This window comes from Mus caroli, chromosome 2, assembly GCF_900094665.2.
Source record: "Mus caroli chromosome 2, CAROLI_EIJ_v1.1, whole genome shotgun sequence".
NCBI lineage: Eukaryota > Metazoa > Chordata > Mammalia > Rodentia > Muridae > Mus > Mus caroli.
Window position 1 is genome coordinate 33,998,483 of NC_034571.1, and position 10,994 is coordinate 34,009,476.

The 10,994-nt window shown below is 40.6% G+C and overlaps 1 protein-coding gene across 7 annotated transcripts in view; it reads right to left on the minus strand.

Annotated features, from left to right (window-relative positions):
- Dennd1a (DENN domain containing 1A) overlaps positions 1 to 10,994 on the minus strand; it is a 474,661-nt gene that overhangs the window by 309,971 nt on the left and 153,696 nt on the right. For all 7 annotated transcript variants that reach the window (XM_029474571.1, XM_021183620.1, XM_029474570.1 and 4 more), the window contains one exon: positions 10,424 to 10,543. In XM_029474571.1, the coding sequence (XP_029330431.1) occupies positions 10,424 to 10,543 (120 nt within the window). The remainder of the gene's footprint in view (positions 1 to 10,423; positions 10,544 to 10,994) is intronic.

Genomic DNA, 10,994 nt, shown 5'->3' on the forward strand with positions numbered 1-10,994 from the left:
AACCCAATCACAAAAGAAGTCACATGATATGCACTCACTGATAATTGGTTATTAGCCCAGAAACTTAGAATACCTAAGATACAATTTGCAAAATATAAGAAAATCAAGATGAAGGAAGACCAACATGTAGATACTTCATTCCTCCTTAGAATAGGGAACAAAATACCCATGGAAGGAGTTACAAAGTTTGGAGTTAAGACGAAAGGATGGACCATCCAGAGACTACCCAACCCAGGGATCCATCCCATAATCAGACACCAAATGTAGACACTATTGCACATGCCAGCAAGATTTTGCTAACAGGACCCTGATATAGCTAGCTGTCTTGTGTGAGGCTATACCAGTGCCAGACAAATACAGAAGTGGATGCTCACAGCTATTGGATGGAACACAAGGCCCCCAATGGAGAAGCTAGAGAAAGTACCCAAGGAGCTGAAGGGGTCTGTAACCCTATAGGAGGAACAACAATATGAATTAACCAGTATCCCCCAGAGCTTGTGTCTCTAGCTGCATATGTAGCAGAAGATGGCCTAGTCGGCCATCATTGGGAAGAGAGGCACCTTGGTCTTGCAAACTTTATATGCCCCAGTACAGGGGAATGCCAGGGCCAAGAAGTGGGAGTGGGTGGGTAGGGGAGCAGGGCAGGTGAGGGTATAGGGGACTTTCGGGATAGCATTTGAAATGTAAATGAAGACAATATCTAACAAAAAAATTGAAAAAAAAAAGAAAACTGTCTATAAGGTCCTTTTAATGAAGGCTAAAGAAATGGAATGCTTATATGACATCTCTCTCCTCCGCTCTAAACAACCTCATGACTTAAAGCTCTTGCATTCTTTCTGTAGGATACAAAGCAGAACTAGGTTAGAAATAGCATATTTTGTTATAGTTCTGGCATTAATAAGGGATGTGGCACTTGGGAAATTTGGGACCATGACTAATTGCAATTCCAGGTTATTTTGTTTAATAACTTCAAAAGATTTCAGAGATCTGTATTTGTAATGTAGCATACCCAAATGGCATAATCTAAAAACATTACAATAACTTTTGTGACCTCATAATGAAGGACAACAGACTGACTCAAAACAATTCTCAAAGTTGACATTTGAAATTTAGTATTAACAGTGGGTGGTGCTGGTGCATGCCTTTAATCCTAGCACTAGGCAAAATCTCTGAGTTCCAGGGCAGTTAGCCTGTTGTACAGAGTGAGTTCCAGGTCTACACAGAGAAACTGTGTCCTGAAAACAAACCAAAACCCAACAAAACAAATCAAAACCCCAGAAATTTCATATTAACTATCATCTATTCTTTTGTGGTAAGAACTAGTAAACATGGCAGGATATAATGAATTTGATGGAACAGTAACTGGGCATTAATGAAACTTGTTCACACTCCAGGAAAATTACATTTCTTTCAAAATCAACTGAATATTTCAAGTTTTTTTTTAAATAAGCACAGGCTATATATAATAAGATTCTATCTCAAAAATCAAAGAATAGAAATTCTCAACCTTCCTGGGTACATCTTAGTAAGGGAAGAAAAACTAAAAGTAAATCTAGTAAAATGTATTTTCTAATAGCTATCTCTCTCCTCTACATTCAAAAATTAATCTCTGGAAGTCTCAAAGGAGCACTTACCTGCTTTAAGTTGTAATTAGTACAAAATGACTTTAGTAATAGGAACTTCACTTGTACCAGCAAATATTTTACTTTTATTCTATTAAATAATTAGACCCATCCTTTCATTTCAAGTCTTGATTACTCTCTTATTTTTTTCTAGATGCACCTCTCTTTTCTGAATGACAGATAAACAGTATCTCAGTCAAGTATTACTCTACAGGTTGGAGATACACAGTTGACTAAGACATAGTCTTTATCTATGAAGAACTGACTATACAACTGGAAAAAGATAAAGGGAAATCAAGGAATATAAACAGATGACTTCAGTAGGTCAAGACTGAAAGGTGTGTCCAGAGGAAGTAGCAATGACCTTTGCCCAGGGAAGACTACTCTGGGAAGATGAGAGACATGTGAAGGCAAGGAGATGCAATAGCTCACAGGTACCCAAAGGATAATAAGTAAGACTGGGAGAGCAGCCAGAGAGGAAGAAATCCTAAGAAGCAAAATTTACCTATAGTGGAGATTATGTCCACACAGCTACCATTACTGGGAGTGGCATCCCTCAGGAGAAGAATGGAAGTTCAATGTAAAAATGGCTAATACACATATTTGAGTCCCAGCACTTGGCACACTGCAACCAATGCCTGGATATCAGGCTTATTCAAAGAAAATAGCAACAGGGATAAGACTAATATTTGAGCTAGCCTCTGTCTTTAGGCAACCCTCTCCAGTCTCCACTGGACATGGTACTAACAGCAGATCTTCCATTTTATATGCTAGTCTCAATTTAGCAATGTTCTCAAACCAAAATAGAGGAAGTGCTACCCTTTATATAGACTGCATGGTCATTTTCCTACTTTCATTAAATTCCTTAAAATAACACCTTCCAAATTCATATAAGGTCGTTTGTTTGGGTTTTTTTATTGGAGGGGGGAGGCAAAATTGACAAAATGCCAGTTGTAAGAACACAAGAACCAGAATTTGGATTCCCAGCAAGGCAGAAACCTTCTATAATCTTAGCACTTGGGGGACAGAAATAGGTGGATCCTTGTCCAACCAGCCTTGCAAGGCAAAAGTTCCAGATTTGATGAGAGACCCTATCTTAAAAAGCCAAAACAAAAAATACAGAAAAGCAATCCAGGAAAAGGCTCAAATTGACCTGTGGCCTACACAGCCATATGTAAACACATGTCTGAACCAACTGCATGTACACATACAAACAAGTACATACACTATGCAAACAACACACACACATTTTTAGTGACTTATTTGTAACATTTGTTTTAAATTATGTGTATATATCTTTTAACAGGTATAAGCATATGAGTGCAGATACCTCTGAGGCCATAGGCATCACATTTTCTTGAAGCTGGAGTTAAAAATGCTTGGGAACTCCTGTCATGGATGCAGGAAATGAAAGCTGAGTTTTATGCAAGAGCAGTACACACTCTTAAACACTGAGCTCTCTTTTCATACCATACCCTTTTGCACCCAAGACTTTTACTGGCTAGTAAGATTGCTCAGCAAGTTAAGGCACTTGCTGTCAAGCTTGATGACCCAAGTTTGATTCCTGGAACCCATATAATGAAATAAGAGAACTGAATCCTACAAGATGCCCTATGACCTGTATCTACAATTATATACATATGTGTATACATAAAATAAATAAGTATAATAAAAATATTTTAAAGTACCATTCTTAACCACAGTTGTGGTTTTTTGGCACTAGAAATTCAACAGAACAAAAACAGTAGACCTCGGGAATACTATGTATTATATATTGCATACAACTTATGGTCATCCGTATCCCTAGCTAGTCTGGAAGCCTTTCAAAGCAAAAACAGATAATATAGTAAGTATTCAGTTAAAGATTTGCAAATCAATGGATTATACCACCATATTTTCCTCAAAGGTTCCAAGCAAGAAAATAAAACAATTGCTGCCAGTTTCATTGTAAATAAATAACAACAGCACAAGAAGCTGCTCATTTAATGTATTAGTCTGGGTTCTCTAGAAGGAGAGAACTTATAGAATTAGAGAGAGAGAGAGAGAGAGAGAGAGAGAGAGAGTGAGTGTGGGAGCTTGTGCATGCGCACACACACCCACAGGCTATGATCCAGCTAATCTAACAATGGCTGTCAACCAACAGAAGGTCGAGTCCAGTAGTTGTTCAGTCCATGTAGATGTCTCAGCTGGTCTTCAGTACACACTGGAATCCTGAAGAAGTTGGGTCTAATGCCAGTGAAGGAACAGACTTTGCTAGTGAGGGCAAGAGTAAGCAGGCAAAAAAAGCAAGCTTCTTTCTTTTGTGATATTTATATAGGCTGCCAGAAGAGGACATGGCCCACATTAAAAGTGAATCTTCCCACCTCAAAGATCTGGATTAAAAGTAGGACTCCAGTTCTAATGATTTAATTGGGGGGGGGGGGGGCAAGCCTCCAAAGTATACCCAGACATTTGGGTTTTAGTTAATTCCAGACATAGTCAAGTTGACAACCAAGAATAGCCATCATAAGTCTACCTCTTGTCAACTTATCCTTATTTCATGTTTAATTTCCAATCAAAAACAATAACCACATCATAATTACTCTGAACATGATATAACTATCTGACGTACAAACATAAACTCATATATTTAATGAGGTCATAATTATGCCTAACATGATAAAAACTATCCCTTCTATAACAATAAATGCATTATAAGTTTAGAATAGATGACAATGACCCTTGAGGGACAATCTTTTGGTATCTCAAACTTAAATATAATAAACACAAATATTCTCTTAATTGATCTTACATTATCTAATAAAATTTTTGAAAGAAAACACAAACTGTTTTTCTTTCTGTACAAAAACATCTTAACAAAATACAACAAAAACACTAATGTAAATTGCAATCTTCTTTCTACGATTAATCACCTGGCCTTAGCTGGTATTTATAACTACCTCCCTCTACTATCCATTCTGTATTTCTTCCACTCTCAGCAAGCACCTTAGCAGGTCTTGGCTAAGTCACTTCCTGGAGGAGTGACTGATAACTTCATTCCTGAAAGGTCTGTGCTCATTGTCATCCTGCCTGGAGTAGGCTGTTGTAGTTTCCCATTGACTTTAATCACAGAACATGGTAGCACCAAAAGAAGCTCTTACACTCCAGACAGAATTCTTCTTACCTCCATTATGGAGAAGCAATATAATTTCCCCTTGGTAACCTGGACTAATCATACCTCCTAACAGTGTTATTCCTTCCTTCATGTCTTGGCCTAAGGATATCAGAAGCTGTCCTAACTGGCCAAGGAAAAGTCTGAGCTTCCAGTTTGATCGTAGTGTCTCTTGGTGAGAACACTACTCCCTCCTCCAGAACCAAAACGTCTAGGCCAGCAGAACTTAAAAGGTCACAGCAATAGAAGGCAAACATTTTCTAGTAAGTACTACTGCCTTTCCCACCCCCTAATTTCTGGACCTATGGATTATGGTTATGAAAGAAACCATAACATATGCTAGATTGCTTATTCAAAGACTTCTGGAGAACCTTCCCTAAGCCCTTCAGGCTTCTGCCACCTAACTGGTGCTGTAAATGTGTTTTTAAAAGCTGATTCAATCTTTCTATCAGGCCAGTTGCTTCAGGATGATGGGGAACATAGTTAAGACCAGTGAACTCCATGATTGTGAGCCCGCTGCTGCACTTCTCTGGTTGTGAAGTGAGTTCTTTGCTCAGAAGCAATACTGTTTGGAATACCACGACAGTGGATAAGGCATTCTGTAAGTCCACTGATGAGGTGGTTTTGGCAGACATATTATGTTCAGGAAAGGCAAATCTATAACCAGAACAAGTATTACTCCAGTAAGGACAAAGTGATGTTCTTTCTAGGGAGGAAGTAGTCCAATGTAGTTAATCTGCCACCAGGTTGTTAGCTGGTCACCCCAGGGAATGGTACCCTATCTGGGTTTCAGTGGTGGTCTCTGCTGTTGGGAGATCTGGCACTCAGCAGCAGCCTTGGTAAGTGGTAGTCCATGTTGTCAAGCCCATAAATAACCTTCATCTCTGCCACCATGGCCATTCTATTCATGAGCCTATTGGGCAATGACAGGAATGGATGGGCAAAGAGGCTTACTGTCTATAGAATGGACTATCCTATACTTGATTAATGAATCCCTCCTCAGCTGATGCTTTTGATGAACATATACATGGGACACAAGTGTCTTAACATCCTTTGCCCATTTGGAGAGATCTATTGACACACCTCTTCCATAGATATTTTTCTCACCAATTTTCTAGATTGGTTCTTTACAAGTCCCTAACCACTTCCCAGGAATCAGTGAACAATTGAACCGCTGGCCATTTCTCCTTCCAAACAAAATGTATGACCATGTGTACTACCTTAAGTTCTGACACCCTGAAGACTTCCCTTTATCTCTCAGGGCTGTCCCAGAAAGGGATTATAATGATGCAGCTGTCCACTTCTGGGTGCTGCCTGAATAAGGTACAGAACCATCAGTAAATCAGGCCCTAGTCTTCTATTCCTCAGGAAACTGATCATCATTCACATCCCATGAGGCTACAAGTGCATGCTTGGCAGCAGATACCATTTTAATAGGAGTAAAAACCATAGACATTTTGGGCAACATCTTCATGTAACTTGCTTGTGCATTCAGGACCTACTCCAGCCCAATTACACATGTAACACTTCCATTTGACTAAGGAAGTGCTGCTATGCAGGTCCTACTTTATGACTTGGTGAGTCAGATAACACCCAGCTATGGTGGGCAGCTCAGGTCACATGGTAACTTGGTGGCCTATTGTCAAACATTCAGTTTCTGCTAAGGCCCAATAGTAGATCAAGAGATGTCCCTCAAAGGGAGAACAGTTGTCTGCAGATGATGGTAGAGCCTTGCTTCAAAATCCCAAAGGTCTCTTCTGTGATTCACCTATAGGAACCTGCCAAAGGCTCCAAACAGCATCTATATCTGCCACTAATATCTTAAGTACCATCAGGTCTGCTGGATCATATGATCCAAGTGATAGAGCAGCCTGCATAGCAAGCTGGATGTGTTGAGGAGCCTTCTCTTGTTGCAAGCCCAACACAGAGCTTGAAGATTTCTGAGTCATTTAATATATATGGGCCAAAGTAACACACTCAAGTGAGGAATGTGCTGTCTCCAGAATCCAAATAGACCTACTAAACATTGTACTTCTTTCTTGGTAGCAGGAGGAAAAGGGACAAGGACTTACCCTTTTCCTTAGAAGGAAAATTTCTACATGCACCAGACCACTGAACTCCTGAGGTAAGAAGGACCTTGATTTTTGTTTGGGTTTATTTCCTATCCACTGATGCATAGATGTTACCTACAAGTCTAAAGTGGTTGCTACCTCCTGTTCACTTGATCCAATCAGCACAATGCCATCAATATAGTGTTAGACTATGATACTTTGTAGAAGAGACAGAGGATCAAAATTTCTTCTAAGTTATGATACATGGCTGGAGAGATAATATATCCTTAAGGAAAAACTGTAAAGACATAATGTTAGCCTTGGCAACTGAAAGTAAATTGCTTCTGGTGGTCCTTATGGACCAGTATTGAGAAAAGGCATTTTCTAGATCAATAGCTCCATACCATGTACCAGGAAATAAGTGAATCTGTTCAAGTAAGGATACCACATCTGGCATAGCATTGCAACCAGTCACTACTTGATTGAGTTTTTGAGAGTCAGCTGTCATTCTCCATAATCCATATGTCTTCTGCATTGGCCAGATAGGAGAGTTAAAGGAAGATGTGGTAGGAACCACAACCCCTACATCTTTCAGGTCCTTCCTTGATGGTGGCACTATTTCTGCAGTTCCTCCAAGGATATGATACTGGTTTTGATTCACTATCTTCCCTGCCAGAGGCAACTCTAAAGGCTTCCATTTAGCCTTTCCAACCATAATAGCCCTCATTCCACAGGCCTAGAACCCAATGTAAGAATTTTACCAACTTCTACCTATCTCAATTAAACATTCTGACACTGGGGAAGTAACCAAAGGATGAGTTCAGGGACCCACTGGAAATATTGTGAATCAGACTATAGCTCAAAAATCCATTAAACATCTGACCTCCATAAGCTCCTACTTTAACTGAAGGGCTACAGTATTTCTTGGGATTGCCTAGACTCAGTAATTCAGAACCAGCATCCAATAGACCCTGGAAGGTTGTATTGTTTTCTTTCCTTAGTATACAGTTATCCTTGTAAAAGGCTGTAGGACCCTCTAGGGAAGGTCTGTAGAAAGGCTAACAGTAAAACTCTTAGGTGTTTAATCAAGGTCCTTCCTCAAGGGTTTTGGATCTGCAAACTGGCTCAAGTCTGGAAATGGGTTCATGGACCAAGATTCCCTTTTGTCATGATCTAATGGAGCCTTTTTTTTTCGTATGTGTGAGAATGTTTCCACTTATATAGATCAAACAAAAATGAAATACACTTCTTATCTATTTCATGCCTGGAAATACCATGATTGATTGGCTAGTACCAAAGGTCCATAGAAGTCATGCCACCATAAAATTCATTTTGTGTTGGCTGATTGATCATTACAGACCAGGCCATTATGAACATTGTTTTGTCTATGCTATCCATTGCAATAACTATGATCACCTTGCCTTTCTTAACTGTATTCTGAAGTTGGTTAATTTTATCATGGCGCTCACTCTTTTCCTATGTCTACTTATACAAAGATGGTAAGAGCAAATGACCAGCATCATCATTTTCCTGATTTTTCCATAAATTGTCTAAAGTTTTATATACAGAGTCACCAAACCCAATGCCTCTCACATTTGGTGAATCAGGACACTCAAATGTATTTGGATCCTTAAGTTTGTAAAACAGTTCACAGCATGGGCTTTCAGTACTCTCTGAGCTCCCAGGAAAGGTTTCAGTAACTGGGGGCTTTAGTATCTGTAGGTGTTGGCAAATTGGAAAATCTGTTCCAGATAATTAAAACAATTCAACCTTACACTTCTGATGCTGGTACCACAATCTGTATTAGTCAGGGTGAATATATAGAGAAAGGGGATTTAGTAGAATGACTTAAAGGAAGTAGTCCAGAGAGTAAGCCCAACAATGCCTGTCTAAGGTCTAAGAATCCAGTAGTTGTTCAGTCTACAAGGCTGGATGTCTCAGCTGGTCCTCAGTATATTGCAGAATCCTGAAGAAGTGGATGCCAGTAAAGGAATGAACTTGAGCAAGCTGTAAAAAGAGAGCTTCCTTCTTCTGTATCCTTTATCTAGGCTTCCAGAAGAAGGTGTGGTCCAGATTTAAAGTGTGTCTTCCCACCTCAAATATCCAGAGTGGAAGTGAGACCCCACTTCAAATGATTTAATTAAGAAAGACTCTCACAGTTGTGTCCTGCCCTTCGGGTTATAGTTAATTCCAGAAATAGTCAAGTTGACAACCAAAAATAGCCAGCACACCTGGTTTCTCTCAAACACAAAATCCATAGTGGACATATAAAACTGAACACCAGAATCAAAGGCACATACACTTACTGATACACTTATTTGTTTATTTTTGGTGGTGATGCTGGGGATCAAGCACAGGGCCTATGCATATAGGCAAGCCCTACAACACTAAGCCACACTCTTGGAATATTAAATTCACAGTTTTAAATAAATGGTTGTCCATTCCCAGAAGTTTGGGAAGAAAAAACACCCATCCTGAGGACTCTGGTGCCCAAACCAGAAATGCTAAGAAGTTGACTTCACTAGCTAGGAAGAAAAACACTGAGATCTTTGTAGAGAAATGCAGAGCTGTGGACCAGGCTGACAGGAGCAAAGAAACCTCACAAATTGGGCCCTTTTGTCCTAGTTTGGTGTGCGGCTTTGGGGAGTGAGATATGTTGGGAGGTCCTTTACTCAGTGAGAAGGTGAACAAAGTGCAGACTATTACAGCAGAGAAATGCTCCTTCTAGAATCCACATAGAGCCTGGCCTTTTACCTCTGGCTGGGCCCAAGCATGGGGCCAGGGTTGTGTCATGGATGGAGAGAGAGAGAGAGAGAGAGAGAGAGAGAGAGAGAGAGAGAGAGAGAGAGAGAGAGAGCAGGCCCTGTAACACCTACTTAAGAGAGGCAGATGGAGAGGAGAGGAGAGTGAGTGGGATGCCTTTACCTCCCCCTCAGGAGGCGCGCAGCAGGAGCCCACAGAGCCAGCAGCTCCAAAATCGGATTTCCACACATCCTCCCACCCCAGAATGCCTTACCCCTCTAGCAAGAGGAAACAGAGCATTAAGCAAGTGTGGCTCTGGTGTTCAAGGGGATTTCAGAAGGCCTGAAGATGTCTTCTCACATTTCTGCACTTTTCTGGAACTTCTACAGAGGTAGCCAGGTTGGGAAGTTATTCAGACAATGACCCAAAGAGGGCAAGTATGCTACTCCATGGAGCACACAATCAGCGCCTGCAGGCTGTCCTGAGCTAGACACATACTTTATTAATAATCTTACATACACAAAATGTCCACTGGGAAGCCTAACAGACTAATTTCTGACAGCTCCAGATAACAGTAGGAGGGACTGAAGCCTGACAACTCTCCAGTCTCTGCATACCACTGAGGAGCAGTGAGCCTTCCCACCCAAGGGATGCCATGCAAATAAACAAATACAATTATCTGCAGGGCCTCAAGTGCAACAATAACACCACAAAGTCCTTCTTCCTAAGTCCAGTGACTTGTGGGGAACAGATAGGATACCAAAACAACAGCTGGAAAACTTAATTACAGAAGGACTATGCAAAAGCTGACAACTGTTTCAAAGAACCAGCCAATGGCTGAGGCACTTCTCCCTTACCTTAAGATACAGAAGCAGCTCTTGGCTCCTGAAGATAAGCGGCAGAATCCGAATCTCTGTTTGCTGTCAATGTCAGTGAGCACAAATGTGAAGTTCTGGCCAACTTGGCTAACTGTGAGGCTGTAGAGAAGACAGAACAAAGGGAGAGATGAATGTGTGCTAAGTTTCCAGATAAAGTATCTAATCACCACAAGTCATTGAACCTGTTACATTTCCTTTGTGGAACTTTGTAAATGAGCTAAAATTTTACACACTTCAAGGGAGCAGACAAGAAAGTGGAGGGAAAGGAAAGGGAGAGAGGAAGCAAGGACAGAAGGGGATGGAGGAAAAGGAGAGAGGAAAGGAGAGGGAAGAATATAAGGAGAGAAAGGAGTCTGCTCTAATGTCCTCCAAACATCAAAATCATTACTACTTTCCAATGTGCCTGATAGAATTCGGGCCCCAGGTACCTAGGTGAATCAGCCATCAATGTTAAAAGAGGCACTCTATCTACCTCATTTTTTTACAGAGGATGAGAGCTGGGACAAGTGCTGCCTAAGATACAACTTGGTGACTGACAAAACGGTGTTTT